Here is a 17,017-nt window from a genome sequence, read left to right on the forward strand (position 1 = left end):
CATTTACATTTAAAGTAATTATTCATAGGTATGTACTTATTGACATTTTGTTAGTTGTTTTCATAGTTCTTTTGTGTTCATTTCTTCTTTTCTTGGTCTCTTCCTTTGTGGTTTGATGGTTTGCTTTAGTGTGATGTTTGGGTTCCTTTTTCTTTATTTTCTTTTGTATCTATTGTAGGTATTTGGTTTGTGGTTACCATGTAGTTCATATACATTGGCCTATATATTTATATATATCAGTCTATTTTAAGATGATAATTGTTTAAGTTTGAACACATTCTGAAAGCACTAAGTTTTTACACGCCCCTCCCACTTTTTATGTTTTTGATGTCATATTTTACATCTTTTTATTTTGTGTATTTCTTAACTACTTGTTGTAGTTATAGTTAATTTTACTCCTTTTGTCTTTTAACCTTTATACTAGCTTTTTAAGTGGCTGTTTCATTGCTTTTACCAAATATTTGTCTTTACCAGTGAGAGTTTTTTCTTTTGTATATTTTCTTATTTCTGGTTTTGGCCTTTTCTTTTCCACCAAAAGAAGAGCCTTTAACATTTCTTGTAAGGCTGGTGTAGTGGTCATAAGCTCCTGTAGTTTCTGCTTGTTTTGGAAACTCTTTTTCTCTCCTTCATTCTGAATGATAATTTTGCCATGTAAAGTATTCTTGGTTGTGAGTTTTTTCTATCAGCACTTTGTATCTTGTCACTCCCTTCTGGCCTGTAAAGTTTCTGCTCAAAAATCAGCTGATAGTTTTATGGGAGTTCGCCTGTATGTGACTTGTTATTTTTCTCTTGGGACTTTTAAAGATTCTCTGTCTTTAACTTTTGCTACTTTGATTATAATGTGTCTTGGTGTGAATCTCTTTGGGTTCTCCTTGTTTGAGACTCTCCACGCTTCCTGCACCTGCACATCTGTTTCCTTCCCCAGGTTAGGGAAATTTTCAGCCATTATTTCTTCAAATTAGTTTTCTGCCACTTTCTCTCTCTCTTCTCCTTCTGGGACACCTATAATGCAAATGTTAGTATGCTTGATTTTGTTACAGAGGTCCCTTAAACTATCTTTCAAAAATTTTTTTTCTCTTTGTTGTACTGATTGGGTGATTTCCACTATTTTGTCTTCTAGATCACTGATTTGTTCTTCTGTATCATCTCATCTAATTTGTACCACCTAATTTGTAGATGTATCATCTACAATCTGTATAATCTAATTTGCTGTTGCTAATTCCTTCTGATGTGTTTTTCATTTCAATTATTATATTCTTCAGCTCTGATTCTTTTTTATACTTTGTAACTCTTTGCTGAAGTTCTTACTGCATTCTTCCATTCTTTTCCTGAGTTCAGTGAGCATCTTTATAACTGTTACTTTGAACTCTTTATCAGGTAAATTACTTATCTCTGTTTCATTAGAGTTTTTTTCTTGAGTTTTATCTTGTTCTTTTGTTTGGAACATATTCCTTTGTCTCTCCATTTTGTTTGACTTTCTGTGTTTGTTTTTATGAATTAGGTGAAACAGCTCCCTCTCCCAGTCTTGACTGAGTGGCCTTGTGTAGTAGTGTTTCCTGTGTAGACTGTGTGTGCTGGGCAGCTTTGGCAGGCTGGCCAGAGCTGGGGAGGGCATGAGCCAGGGGAGTCCCAGGGCACCCTGCATCTGGGGCACCTTGGTGGGCTGGCCGGAGCTGGTATGTGCCAGGAGTCTGGGGTGGCTAGAATGTCTGGGTTGTGCTCCTGCCTGCACTATCATGGTGGAGGGGGAACCAAAGAAAGCGGCACTCATCAGTGCCTCTGACCCTAGGGAGAGTTCCAGCAGTTCTCTGCCTGTTTGGAAGAAGCTCTAGGGTTAATAAATGGATTTTTTTCTTGTATAGTCTGAGTGCCCTTTAAACTGCTGTTTTTTTCTCCCCAAGTGGGCAAGCCTGTGTGTGGGCCCCTCAGTGATATTGCCCACTGCTGCAGGTCACTCTGTCAAGAGTGGGGTTGCCATTGACACTGTGTCTCTGTCTCTCCTACCCATCTCTATGTGATCCCTCTATCATTTGTCATGCAGAAGCTGTTCACTCAGCCCTCAGTTCTTCTTCTTGAGGAATTGCCCTATATTTAAGTGTAGATTCAGTGTATGTGTGAGAGGAGGTGAGTTCAGGGTCTTCCTATGCCACTATCTTGGCCTTCTCTCCAGAATAGGACTCTTTAATAAGAAAGACTTTCGACTGGGATGCTGTCATCATGGGATAGGAAACTGTTTTGGAAGAGGAACCTGATTTGTTCTTTTGTCCTTGAAAGAGTAAAATGACAGTTTGTGTAAAAGAAGCTTCAGGGGCATATATGTCTCCTCAATGCAGAAAGAACTGTCTAACAGGGGAGTTCATAGTTTAGTGAAAGATTAACCACCCTATATTAGTTTTCTATTGCTGCCATAACAAATTACCACCTACTTAGCAGCTTAAAACAACACAAATTTATTAGTTCACAGATCAGCAGTCCTGGTACAGTGTGGATCAATTAGATCCTTTGCTTTGAATTTCATGAGGCCAAAATCAAGGTGTTGTTAGGGCTGTGTTCCTTTCTATAGGTTCTTTTGTGATCAGTCTGTTTCCAAGCTCATTTAGGTTGTTTGCCAAATCTAGTTCCATGTATTTGTTGGACCGAGGTCCCTATTTCCTTCTTGGTTATCAGTTTGGGTCTGCCCTTAGTCCCTAAAGGCCTCCTCTGCTCCTTGCACATGGACCCAACATCTCAGAACCGTCAATGGCACATTGAATCCTTCTCATGCTTAGTATCTCTGTGACTTCCCCATCTGTTGCATCTCTCTTCTGCCTCCAGTCTTGAGCTTTTAAAGGGCTCATGTGATTAGGTTGGGCCCACCCACATTACCCAAGATAATCTCCCTATCAATTAATGTCTATAATCTTAATTATATCTGCAAGTCCCTGTGCCATGTAATGTAACATATTTACAGGTTTTAGAAATAGGGGTGGACATCTTGGTAGGCGGCATTATTCTGCCAACTACAGTTTTCCCCTCTGGCCCCTAAAGATTCACATTCCTCCCGAATAAAAAATATATTCCCCCATCTCAGGGTCTCCAAAGGTCTCCTCCCATTATAGCATCAACTCAAAGCCCAAAATGTCATCTAAATCTCATCAGTTCAAAAGTTCCATCATCTAAATCATGTAAATTATGTACAGGTGAGGCTCTGGGTATAATCTATTAAGTACAACTCCATCAGTGGACTTGTGAAACTAAAGAAATAAGTATCTGCTCCCAACAGACAGTGGTGAGACAGGCATAGGATAACAGTTACAGATACTCCAGTGCAAACAGAGGAGAAATGGAAGGTAAAATGGAGTGGCTAGTTCAATGCAGTTTTGAAATCCAGCTGGGCAAACTCCATTAGGTTTCAAGGCCTGGGAATAATTATCTGTGGTTATTGGCTCCACACTAAAAGCCTATAACACCCAGTTTTCTCAGGTGCTCTCCCATCCAAGTACTAGCCAGGCCCAATCTTGCTTAGCTTCCAAAACCAGATGAGATCAGTTGCATAGGCTGAGGTGAACGACCAGGATGCTGCGAAGAGCACTTATATGGCAACACTGTGCCATGTAAGACACAGTGGATAGAATAATGACTCCTTAGTAAGGAAGACTTTGGACCAGGAAGCTATTCTCAGGGGAGAGATGGATTCTCTTTGTTCTTTATGTTCCCAAATGAGTAGAACAGAGGCCTGTGTATATAACTTTCAAGGAGAGGTATTTCAGCTCAGAAACAGAGGAGTCCAACAGAGGAGTCTAACAGAGGACTCCAAAGATGGTTAAAGATTAGCCATCTACACATACTCTTTCATGAAGCTCTCCATAGCCCTCTTTCTGTCATCAGGCCTGTATGCTTGCCTCTCATTTTCTCTTATACCAGGTTGTTCAAAATGGGTGAGGTCCTATCAGGGAACTGAGAAACAAACCAGAAGTCAGATTTAGCTAACTGTTAAAATCTTAGATGCTTGAGAGTGAGAAGAAATAGCAGTGTAAACCAAGTGTTATGTTATTACGTAAGGATGTGAGTTTAGGTGTCAGACACCTTGGCCACACTCTCAAATCTTACTAGCTCTGTGATCTTGGGCATCGTACCTTAACTCTCTGAGTCTGAGTGTCTGCAGCAGTTTTCCCATGGGTGTGGTCACTCCTATCTGTAACGAGCTAGGCAAATCCAACCAGTGGCTAGATGGGAAGCATAGGTCTTGGCATATGGTAAGCATTCCTTAAGTGGTGGCTGCTGTTACTCTGTGGTCTTGTATTCTAGTTTGTACTTCCTCTTCCGCTAGACAATCAAGTTCCTTGAGACCTGGCATAGTGTTTTACTTATCTTTATTATCTCTGCATTGCCTAGCATGTATTAGGTGCTCAGTAATTATTGAATTAAATACTTAATTGTCATTATTTCTCCTAGGACATTGCTAAAACCACTAGCCAAGTATTTAGGAGCTGGCATCTCATTCTATTAATTTCTATGGTTCCCAGGATCGTAGCATCCAAAGGACCAAGATAAATCTGTCAAACCATCTTTAATGCAGATTTAGCAAAAGGAGTAAGTCATGCATTAAAACAAACTAAGGGGAAATGTGCGTGTGCAGAGATTCAGATGGTATGATCTCAGGCTCCCAAATGTCCATTTTCTTTGTGAACACTAGAAAAATAAGTTAACAATAAGTTTATATCGCATTTATCTATTTCCATGGAAACTATTTCCCCATCTCTCTAGAATTTGCAGGCTTTTGTATAAGGCCAAGATCTTATGAAGACTTATATGTCCTTATACAATCTGTTCCCTCTCCAGCCCTGACCTCTTGGGCCTTATCTCCCAGCAATCTATTCATCACTCTCTCCACTCCAACAACACTGGGAAACTTGCTGACCCCCAAACCCTCTAGGCATGATATCACCTCCATCGAGAGTGACTGTACTAGAATGCAAGCTTTGCAAAGGCAGGGATTCTTTGTGTTTTTTACCTGGCACACAGTGGTCCTTCAGTAAGTAATCCTTGAATTGAGTTAGTCAGAGCCAGTGGCAATGCCTTAATGGTGGTCAGTATCAGACCACAGAACAAGTGGGCAGGAAAGGTATTCTGCCAGGCTGCATTCTCTAATATACTTTCAGGAACACTAATAACCACTCAGGAGCAACAACAATAATAAGGATGCGTTGCAATTATTGAGAGTGTACTATGTGCCAGCCCAGCCAAGTACTTCACAATCTTAGCTCATTTCAACTTCACCATCCTGAGGATCGGAGGAAATTCAGGAACTTGCCCAAGGTTACACACCTTGTGGAGAGGAAAGGATCTGCCTAACTATAGAGGATGAATTTTAAGGCTGTGTGAGCTTTACTTTCCATATAGTGAGGTTTCATTTTTAACTTTTGTTATCAATTTGTTTTGTTATGTATGGGTAAAGGATGTGGCCTATTATCATGTCTGCCTTTGGAATCCATTTGAGGTTTTCCTTGGTGGTCTGGTATGTGATCAGTTTGCTTAAATAGTCCATTGAGTCTTGAAATGGAGGTCTTAGGATCCGAAGTTCAGTGTAACTGTCTATTAAGTCAGCCTTACTAATTCTATCATTTAAATCTTTTATTATTTTTTAATGCTTGATCTGTCAGAGGTTGAGAAAGTTGTTAGTATTTGAAAGTAATTGTTTTTAACTCCACTCTGTGTGTCTAACCATGTTTGCCATTTAAGTTTTAATATTTAATACGGATATCAGTACCAGACAACTGTTATTGAGATGTTTCTTTAGATTTTCAAGTACTCAAGAAAAGAGGAGAAATGGAAGACTAGCTCAAATAGGGAGGTGACTACAGTGAAAGAAGCCAATGGAGATGTAGGTGTCAACTTCAAGTATCAAATCAAAGTCACTTGGTGAGACGTGGGCAGTACAGCATGCTGGTTAGGAGCAGAGACCCTGAAGCAGACCGCCTGAGGTAAAGTCCAACGGTGCAATGCAGTAGATTGGGCAAGTTACTAACTGCACTATGCTAATGTTTCTTTGAGTGAAAACTCCTAGAATAATAGTACCTACCTAAAGAGGTTATTGTGAGGGTTAAACAAGTTAATATTTATAAAGTGCTTGGGAGAATGCTTATCACATAGCGATGTATAGGTAACTATTGCTAATATCATCTTTCACATCCGATTCCTTTCGATCAAAAGGTTTAATAGAACTTCCAGGCTTATAAGTACAATGTCATTTGCACTGTTTCATTTAATCAGTCAATCAATATTTATTGAGCACTTACTCTTGGGAGGCACTACGTTAGTTATCGAGAATATAATGGGCATACGGAGTCCCTGTGCTCATGGAGTTTACCGTTTAACGGTGAACACAGACATGAATCCATTAATTTTATAAGTTAGTGAAAATTGCAGAGATATCCAATGATATGAAGTAAAAGGATACAATGTTATGAGTATATATGAGGGTGCAGGATGTAGACTAGACTGGAAGGTCAGCTAATGGCCTTTCTGTGACATATTTGTAATCTATGGCTTTATAACAAATTACTCAATTTCTTAGTGGCTTAAAACAACAAACACTCATTATCTCACAGATTCTGTGGGTCAGGAATGAGGGATCATTTAGCTGGGTGGTTCTGGCTCAGAGTCCCTCATGAAGTTGCAGTCAGACTGTTGGGCAGGGCTACCGGCATCCAAAGGCTTGACCACGGCTGGACGATCTATATATGATGGCTTAGTCACATGGCTCTTGGCAGGAGACCTCAGTTTCATGGTACACGGGCTTCTCCATAGGGCGGCTTGAGTGTCCTCATTTTGTGGCAGCTGGCTTCCTCCAGAACAAGTGATCCAAGAATGTAAGCCAGAAGGAAGCCATAGTGTCTTTTATGACTAGGCTTTAGAAATCACACATGTTATTTCTATCCTATCCTATTTGTTAGAAGTGAGTTACTAAGTCCAGTCCCCAGCCAAGGGGAAGATACTTAGGCTTCACCTTATAAAGGGAATGTCAAAGAATTTGTGGACATATTTTAAACTACCATGTGATGAATTGGTGTTTTTTCTGAGACGGCTAGGATGATTATGGAAGATATTCTAGACCGGGGTCAACAAACTTTTTTTGTAAAAGGCCAGATAGTAAATAATTCCAGTTTTTCGAGGCCATGTGGTCTTTGTCACAACTACTCTGCCCCTGTAGCATGCAAGCAAACATAGACGATATGTAAATGAATGGGTATACCAGTGTTTCAATAAACTTTTATTTACCAAAACAAGTAGTGGGCTGGATTTGGCCTGTGGGCTGTAGTTTGCTGATCCCTGTAGACAAAATGGAATAAAAGGGTGGTACATTATTCCAAGCAGAAGAAACAAAATGTTTCAGAAAGAGGAGATTTATTTAAGAGTATTTAAGAGTATACAGATTTAAGAGTATACTGATGCATTTAAGAGTATACAAATATCTAAAAGAGAGTTTGTATTTTTCATGTACTAAGAGGTTTATGGTAACCTTGTTTGTAATGGAAAAAAAGCATAGGAAACAGTTATTTACACAGATAAGTCTAAAAACGTAAATATTATTGAGGTAAAAACCAGAATGCAAAAGCTCTATGCAATATGGACAGAAGGAATTTATGTAAATTAAAAATGAATGCACTCTATTGTTAGATTTTTGCAATTTAGGAGGACATACGTATGTAATAAAAGCACAGAAAACATGCATGAAAAAGATAGACACCAACTTTAAGATGATAGTTTCTCTTTAGAAGAATGGAGATGGGCAAGGTTGTGGGACATCAACAGTTTCTGTTATGCTTACAGTTTAAAAAATTTTTTAAATTGTGGTAAAATACATGTAACATAAAACTTAAACTTCTTGTTTTTTTTTTTTTTTTTTGGTGAGGAAGATTGGCCCTGAGCTAATATCTGTTGCCAATCTTCCTCCTTTTACTTGAAGAAGATTGGCCCTGGGCTAATATCTGTTGCCAATCTTCCTCTTTTTGCTTGAGGAAGATTATCGCTGAGGTAACATCTGTGCTATTATTCCTCTATTTTTTTGTATGTGGGATACCACCACAGCATGGCTTGATGAGTGGTATGTAGGTCTGCATCTGGGATCTGAACTCATGAACCCCGGGTTGCTGAAGTGGAGTGTGTGAACTTAACCACTATACCACCAGGCCAGCCCCTGTCTTAACTATTTTTAAATGTACAGTTAAGTGGTGTCGAGTATGTTCACATTGTTGTGCAACCAATCTCTAGAACTTTTTAATCTTGGAAAACTGGACTCTGTACCCATTAAACAACTTCCCATTTTCCCCTACCCTCAGCTCCTGGCAGTCACCATGCTACTTTCTGTTTCTATGAGTTTGACTACTCTAGATACCTCGTATAAGTGAGATCATACAGTATGTGTCTTTCTGTGACTCCTTTATTTCACTAAGCATAATGTCCTTGAGGTTCATCCATTAGAATTCCTTTCCTTTTTAAGGCTGAGTAATATTGTATTGTATTTATACACCACATTTTGTTAATCCATCTATCTGTTGATGGACATTTCAGTTGCTTTCACCTTTTGACTGTTGTGATAATGCTGCTAGAACAGGAGTGCACAAATCTAAAACAGAATTTTCTTTTTAAGATTTTATTTTTACTTTTTCTCCCCAAAGTCCCCTGGTACATAGTTGTATATTTTTAGTTGTGGGTCCTTCTAGTTGTGGCATGTAGGATGCCACCTCAACATGGCCTAATGAGTGGTGCCATGTTTGCGCCTGGGATCCGAACCGGCGAAACCCTGGGCTGCTGAAGCAGAGCGTGTGAACTTAACCACTCGGCCATGGGGCCGGCCCCTCTAAAACAGAATTTTGATAAAAGAAGTGATCACTTAAATAGTACACTGTGCAAATATAGTAGCCTGAGGCTTTTCTCTTCTTCCATTCTCCCAACAGCACATGCTAGTCAAATTTTCACTCACACTATCCATCAGAACTGCTGTAGTTGAAGTTACTAATGACCTGTGTGTTGCTAAGTCCTGTGGTCAATCCTCTGGCCTCATCCTGTTAACCCCTCAGCAGCAATTGATAAGGTGGCCACTCCTACATCCTGGACTCATTTTCTTCGCTTGATTTCCAGGATGCCTCACTCCGGGTTCTCTTCCTACCTCACTGGCTATTCCTTTTCAGTCTCCTTTGCTGTTTCCTTCTCACTTCTCAGACACCATAATGTCGGATTGCCCATGGGCTCAGTCGTCTCCTCTACACTCAGTCCCGAGTTGATCTTATCTAGGCTCACTGTTTTAAGTGCTGTCTATTCACTGATCTCAAAATTGTAACTGTAGCTCTTACTTCTCCCCTCAAATCCATGCTCATCTATTCAACCGCCTACTCAACATCTCCACTTGAATGTCTAATAGCATCTTTTACACATACAAAACCAAACTCTTGGTTCCCATAACTCCCACTTCCCCACCCCAGTCTTCCCTATCTTGGTATTCCACCTCCATTCTTCCTCTTGTTCAGGCTAGAAGCCTTGAAGTCATCTTTTACTTCCCTCTTTTTTTAGTCCCTAGGCAATCTATCAGAAACTCAAGTCAGTCTCCCCTTCAAAACATATCCAAACTCAATTTCTTCTCATTGCTTCCCTGGTCCAAGGTTCTGTCACCTCTTGCTGGGGTTATTCCAGTTGGTTCTTACTAGTTCCTATGGTTCTGCCCTAACCCCCAAACCCTCAACCTCAAACCACAGTGCAGTCCAACAGCTGGAGTAGTCCATTAAGGAAGTGCATCATGTCATAGTTTATCTTTGCTCAGAACCTTCTAGTGGCTACCTGTTTTTCTCAGGATAAAATCAGTGTCCATGGAATGGACTCCACATGTAGGATGCATCCTCCCATCATCCCCACACCCCTGCATTTCTCTGACCTAGTGCTTTCCCCATCCCTTACGCAGCTCTAGCCAGGCACTTAAGCATTTGCTATTCCCTCTCCCTGGAATGTCTGCACAACTGTTTCCTTCATTTCCCTTAGCTCTTTGCTCAGATGTCACCTTTCCGTGAAGATTTCCCTGATCACCTATTTCAAATCGCAGTTGATCCCCCTCCACCCTAACATGTCCTGTTCCACCTTCTTGACTTATTTTCCTTTACAGCACTTATGACAAACTGATTTGATCTCCTTTTAAAACTATTTTTCCTCTTTCCCATTGGAATTTGAAATAAAAAACCCATGATATTTGTCTGTTTGGTTCACTGCTGTATTTCTTGTATCCCCTGCATCAAATTATTATTTGAGTATATGAATCTGCCGTATCTTAAGACTGATGTGAGTTGATGTTTGAGATCATAGTGTTACTTTCCTGTCAGTTTCTCAGATTGGTTTTGTTCCTTAAGAGTGGGAATTTTAAAATATGCCTTCAAATTCTTTGGTGCTCTTCCCTGGAATCTGAGCAGGCTTGTGATTGCTTCAACCAACAGAGCATGGCAGAAGTGATGCTATGAGACTTCCAAGGTTAGGTGATCAGAGGTCATGCAATCTCTGGCTTATTCACTGGAACACTTGCTCTTGGAGTCTGTACATCTGAACATAGGAGGTTGGATTACCCTGAGGCCGTCATGCTGTGAGGAAGCCCAAGCCACACGGAGAGGCCGTATATAGGTTCTCAGGTTGACAATTCCTGCTAAATCCAGTCTTCAAGTAATTTTCCAGCCAAGGTACCAGATATATGAGTGAAGAAACCATCTTGGAAGTGAGTCCACCAGCCCCAGCTGTTGCAGCCCCCTGACATCACGCTGTAGAGACAAGTGACCCCTACTCTATCCTTTATGAATTCTTGACCTAGAACTCATGAGCATCATAAAATGGTGGTGGTTTGATACCTCTAAGTTTGAGGTGGTTTGTTACACAATAGAGCACCAGAAAAGTAAGGGAAAAAGGCCAGATAAAAATAGTAAATTACCTTTGGAAAGAAAGTTAAGTTTTGATTTTTTTTTTGTCTACTGAAGGAAGTATATGGTGTGTGCGAACATTATTCTGCCAGGCTCACCTTGGAAGCTACTGTCCATCCAGATTAACTCACTAGACTCTCGACTCTCATTAACTGCCAAGAAATGTCATCCTGATGAATCACTTGAGATTTCATGCTCAAAATTGGGAGTTCTTGGTATATTTCCATGTTGATCACCTGGAGGAACTGGCAGCTTTAGACCAGCTAAGGCCAACCTAGTTGTGAAATTATAGGAAAACATATAACCTGGAGATCAGTGGCACAGTAAGACATTAAATTTTGTGATGCTGCCAATTTTCTTCTTTTATTTTTACTCTGCTTTTAAAACTGAGAATGGGTGTGACTTGAAATACCAGCCAGAGATCAACATTTCAGAATCAGCTGCCTATTAAAAATTTGTGTGTTCTCAGAGCTGGAAAGGCCATTAGAAACCTACTCATAAAGCCTCTTATTCTACAGATCAGAGAGGAGAAGGGGCATATCCAAGGTCTGCAGGCTCTTGACTCCTGACTCCCCATGTGATGCTCTTTCCTCTTAATAAGTGGGTTTTTTTTCGTTTTTTGGTTTTTTTGAGGAAGATCAGCCCTGAGCTAACATCTGCTGCCAATCCTCCTCTTTTTGCTGAGGAAGACTAGCCCTGAGCTAACATCCATGCCCATCTTCCTCTACTTTATATGTGGAAAGCCTACCACAGCATGGCTTGCCAAGCAGTGCCCTGTCCACACCTGGGATCTGAACTCGCAAATCCCGGGCCGCCGAAGTGGAATGTGCACTCTTAACCGCTGCGCCACTGGGCAGGCCCCCTGAATAAGTGGTTTTTAGGCTGTAGTCTGGTTCAAAGATGAACTTCGCGGGTTGTGGACCAGGCCCTATGAACCAGCTGAAATGGTACACACTACGTTTTTGTGTGTACTTTTGTTCCCATTTCTGGAGAGAATCCACACCTCCCATCTGATTCTTAGAGAGATCGATGACCCAGAAAAGTGTTAAGTCTCACTGCACTTGATGATTTAATACTGTCATTTAAAAACTGCTGGAGTAAGTAAAATCTTGTACATCCTCCATACCTACACCAGATACTCCTGGGGAAATTCTTCAGTTGGTTAAGATCAGTCCATAATGGTGCATCTTTCAGATGCTTAGGGTTAGTTGGAGCACCTAGCAACCAACTCATCTTAACTGTCTGTTTAGAAAAATTTGGCAAGCGCACATTAAAATCACTTTTGTGATTCAAAGGCAACAAACAGTACAGGGCTAATTAGATATTATTTTTCCTTGCAACCATTGCAGTAGTTGAGGGAAAGAGAGCTGGCATCTCTACAGATAAAGCATGAAAACACAGAGGTTAACTTGATAGAAGTTTATTTTTCATGTACACCACCATCCCATGTGGGTGTTCGTCAGCCTTTTCACTTGGCATTTCAGGGAACCCAGGTACCTTTTATCTCGGTGTTCTGCTGTCATCTTGAGTCTTAGAGTCCTTTACTTTTAGCCAGCAGACAGGAAAAGAGGGAGAGTTGAGGACAGGGTAGGAGATTTTTATGGAAGTTGAATTCCTCATTTTTACCCACGTTCCAGTGGCCAGAAATAAGTTACACAGCCTCATCTCAATACAAGGGTGGTGGTGGTGATGCTTCCTAACAATGACTCTACCCTAATGAAGAGGAGCACAAATTTTTCTTGGGCAACTGGTCCTCTCTACCACAGTCAGAGTGAGCATTTTAAGGACCCTAAATCTTGAGAGATGGATGAAGTGTCTGAGATGGGACTTTTAGACAGTCCACGAAGTCTGCATATGGGTTATAATCTTCGCTTACCTGACTTGACACCTTAGGAATAAAGGTGCTCCTCAGAAACTATGAAGTCAGAATTGATTGAAAAATAATGTAGCTAAGATAGGAAAATTGTAATTCTTGGATAATTAGAGATTTTATTTTATTTTTTTAAGGAGTGACATAGAGGGTAAGGGTCCAATCTGGATTTTGAGCTGGTTTATATTATAGGAGAACTCTATAATTATAGCAAGGAGAACTTTGTTTCCACTTTTTTCAAAACTATTGATATAAGTTTAGCTTTGTTATTGCATGTTTGCCCTGAAAAATATTTTCATTCTCGGTAGAAATTAGAACAGCACATGCCTTTACTCTATGTTTTTTATTTTCATTGTGTGGCTAAGTCGCTTCTTGATTATTTTTATTTGTTTCATACAATCTTAACCTCTTTCCTTAAATTATCTTATGATTTTTATTCTGGAACTGGAATTGGCTATGGTATGAAATTATCATGAATGTCATTCTCTGCTTTTTCCGTTAAGATGCTTTTAATGCCATATGGTATCAGAATTGGTGACCTGTGAAATGTCTTTCTCCTACTATTTACTGCAGAGCAACTCTGAAAAGTGACTGACTTTCCATTTTCTCTATGAGATTTTATTGGTCCAGTGATCCAGCTATCTTGGAAGTAATGTTGAGGGCTAAGTAGCTTTTTTTTTGAGGTTGAAGTTCTTATGTGACTTGCTCAATGTTGTGCTGGAACTGGATCGGCCCAAGAAAGCCGAACATTGGAAACGTGTTTTAGCAAGTAATGTTACAAATTAAATTAAATATACAAAGCTCACAAAGAAATTGTATTAAAAACTCATAATTTCTTAATTTTTTGTTACATTTTGCTATGATATATGCTATCAAGGTTATTAAATGTATTTTGTCCACATGGTAGAAATACTATATGATGGAGTGCTGTTGTACCTCTCTTCCCAACTCTGCATTCAGTGATGCCACTTAAGTAGCTTGAAGTTGGTCATGGTGGATGCTGGTTGTTAAATGTTTACCAGCAGCCCAGTGGACTCACCACACAGGTCATACTCCTCATAGGGTCGTGTTGAGACTTGAGAGACAAGTAGTGCCAGGGACATTGTAGATGCTCAGTAAAGGACAGCTGCTTTAAAGATTGGCCCTGAGCTAACAACTGTTGCCAAGTTTTTTTTTTTTGCTTTTTTCTCCCCAAATCCCCCCAGTATATAGTTGCCTATTCTAGTTGTGGGTCCTTCTAGTTGTGGCATGTGGGATGTCGCCTCAGCGTGGCCTGATGAGCAGTGCCATGTCTGCGCCCAGGATCTGAACAGGCGAAACCCTGGGCCGCTGAAGCAAAGTGCGCGAACTTAACCACTCAGCCACTGGGCCAGCCCCAGGAGAGCTGCTTTAAAAAACATCATGCCTGGGGCCGGCCCGGTGGTGCAGCGGTTAAGTGCAAACATTCCACTTCGGCTGCCCGGGGTTTGCCAGTTCAGATCCTGGGTGTGGACGTGGCACCGCTTGGCAAGCCATGCTGTGGTAGGCATCCCACATATAAAGTAGAGGAAGATGGGCATGGATGTTAGCTCAGGGCCAGTCTTCCTCAGCAAAAAGGCGAGGATTGGCAGATGTTAGCTCAGGGCTCATCTTCCTCGAAAAAAAAAAAAATCATTCCTTGCAGCTGGCCCAGTGGCATAGTGGCTAAGTTCACCTACTCCACTTTGGTGGCCTGGGCTTCGTAGGTTCGGATCCCAGGTATGGACCTAGCACATGCTGTATGGCATCCCACATAAAATAGAGGAAGATTGGCACAGATGTTAGCTCAGTGACAATCTTCCTCAAGCAAAAAGAGGAAGATTGGCAACAGATGTTAGCACAGGGCCAATCTTTCTCACTGAAAAAAGAAGTCATTCCTTCACAAAATCTCTGCCATTGCCACAGAGCCCAAAAATGATCATGATCAGCAGTCCAGGGCCTCCAAAAGGATACAGGATCTCTTTCTGTTTCTCTATTCATAAAATGGATTCAGTAATACTTGACTTAATCCCTTCCAGGGATATGTTAGGGGAAAAAATGTTCTAACTGATGTGAGACGATTTTGAATGATTAGGAAGCGCTAATTCTAATTCTTCTCAAATTGGAGGTTGAGAAGTAGTTTTGCACAGGTTTGCTGATTTGTGCCAGTGATGACTTTGAGAAGAAAATGTGCTATCGTCCAGAGCTGGAGTGGCGATTCCCCAGTGCTGGTACTAGACATGTGCACCATGGTCCATGACCAGGTCTTCTTGAGCTGCTGGAAACTAACAACAATGTAATAGTTTATCGATAAGGGGTGGCCAGTTTCCTTATCTTGGGAAAGACTATCTTTTATTGTGGGATTCTGTTCTTAGGACAATTTTTGCATTAACATGTTTTATCTTTGTGAAATAGCAATGATAGTAGATGGTAGTGGTGGGGGTAGAGTTAATTTTAATGTCCTTACTTGCAAAAAGCTAGAAATTATGTTGGTCTCCTACTCTAATGGCCAAAGTGTTTTTTTGTTTTTGTTTTTTAATGTTCATGGTCTAATGGAATGTAAAGGCCTAGAATTACTCCATGTTGACTTTAAGTGATTTTTCTGGAAGCAATAGAATTAATGGAATTAATGGAGTTACTCCATAGGTGACTTGGTTCAGTAGCGTGGACATGTGTGAGCACTTTTGTTTACTCCCGTTGTTGGCTACTTTCATAAAACTGTTGATAATTATTATTAAGAAAATAAATGCATGAACTGAACAAACCTTATCTTTATCTCTTCTCTCTGCCAACGCAACCTTCCAAAGCCTTGACAGAACTGTTCTTTTGAGAAGAGGCATGCAGAAAGTGAGCCTTCAAGCTTAAAATTGTAATTATGTTGTTTGCTTTTTACCTAAAGAAATATTCATCATATTCCAGAAGTTCTTGGATCCACATCTGGCTTTACCCATTTTTGTCTCCCCTCTAACACTGTTGATATTAATGCCAATTTTAATTTCTTGGCATCATGAGTGCATAAACATATCACCCACAGATGTGATTTTGAACAAGGACCGAAACTGTAAATTAGGAAGCAAGAGATTCACAGAGTTTCATCAGATCAGTTCACTCCAAAAAGTGGCACAGTTGTACTGAAAAGGTTTTCAATTGCTCATTTCAAACCTTCCTCAGTAGCAAAATGCCATGCATGCAGCGGATTTGCAACCACGTTAGTCATTTTCTTTCCTCCGTTTCCTTGCTGTGTTTGTATTGGGAGCACAGAGTAATGTAATTTAGTAAATTATGATTTGATGGCTGGGCAACAGCCCCAGTGTTGAACAGTATTTGGACTATGATTACTTGCTGGCTTTGTCACAGTTGACATTAATTATTGATGGAAGTTTCAGAAATAGCGCATGTGCCAGGAGCTTTTCACCGGAACGCAGGCTCCAGGCAGGAGGGATGCTAAAGAGGGTGGGGGAAGAGGCACCTGTGGCTTGTTTATGTCTATGCACAGCAAACCTAGGCTCGGTGGGCTGTGTGGTGCCTGTGTAAAGGTCATGGTGTAACAGAAGGATGAACCGTCAGGCTTATTTCTATCGTGTTCCTCCCCAGGAATTGCACCGAAGAAGTCAACTTCAGCCGGAGCCAGCCAAGACGAAGGCTCTCCAGACTGTCATTGAAATGAAGGTAGGAGCTGTTCACATTTGTCAAAAACAGCTGTGCCTCCAGAGTTTGTCCTAACTTGATGATGCCTAACATAAACACGAGAAATAAACCTTGTGTTTTTCTCTAGGCACTCTGGTGGGTGCTTTTCTTCTGGATCTTTTTGCCTTTCCGGGTACATTTAATTTATTGGCCCTTTAATTAGGATGCCTTTTCTGGGCAAAAGACTAAAGGGCTCAAGTATCCCTTGGCTGAAAGGATCTGGGTTCATTTCCAGAGCATGGCCGGTGCTTTCAACCCTAAGGGAGGTTTTGTGTGTCCTTTAAAAGTAAATTTCTGAAGCTAGAATAATTATTTTATTTCCTCCCATTCACATTACAATGAAAAGACACCTTTGAGAAACTAAGATTTGGCAAAGGGAAGTTGTTTTATCTTCAGTGGAGTGATTAAATAATTAAAATTATGTGATCAGAAAAGTTTACTTTTCAAAGAATAATACTTTCTTGTGACTCCAGTATTTTCTACTAACCAAGTCTGGAAGTGGTAATAATTTATGAAATACTCACAGGGTACC

General features: G+C 40.5%; 1 protein-coding gene across 1 annotated transcript in view; it reads left to right on the plus strand.

The window, feature by feature from the left end:
- The window catches only part of ERC2 (ELKS/RAB6-interacting/CAST family member 2), a 703,663-nt gene that overhangs the window by 219,726 nt on the left and 466,920 nt on the right, over positions 1 to 17,017 (plus strand). Inside the window, exon 3 of the mRNA XM_046646460.1 lies at positions 16,393 to 16,467. Within this exon, the coding sequence (XP_046502416.1) occupies positions 16,393 to 16,467 (75 nt within the window). The remainder of the gene's footprint in view (positions 1 to 16,392; positions 16,468 to 17,017) is intronic.

The sequence above is a fragment of the Equus quagga genome, chromosome 1 (assembly GCF_021613505.1).
Source record: "Equus quagga isolate Etosha38 chromosome 1, UCLA_HA_Equagga_1.0, whole genome shotgun sequence".
Lineage (NCBI taxonomy): Eukaryota > Metazoa > Chordata > Mammalia > Perissodactyla > Equidae > Equus > Equus quagga.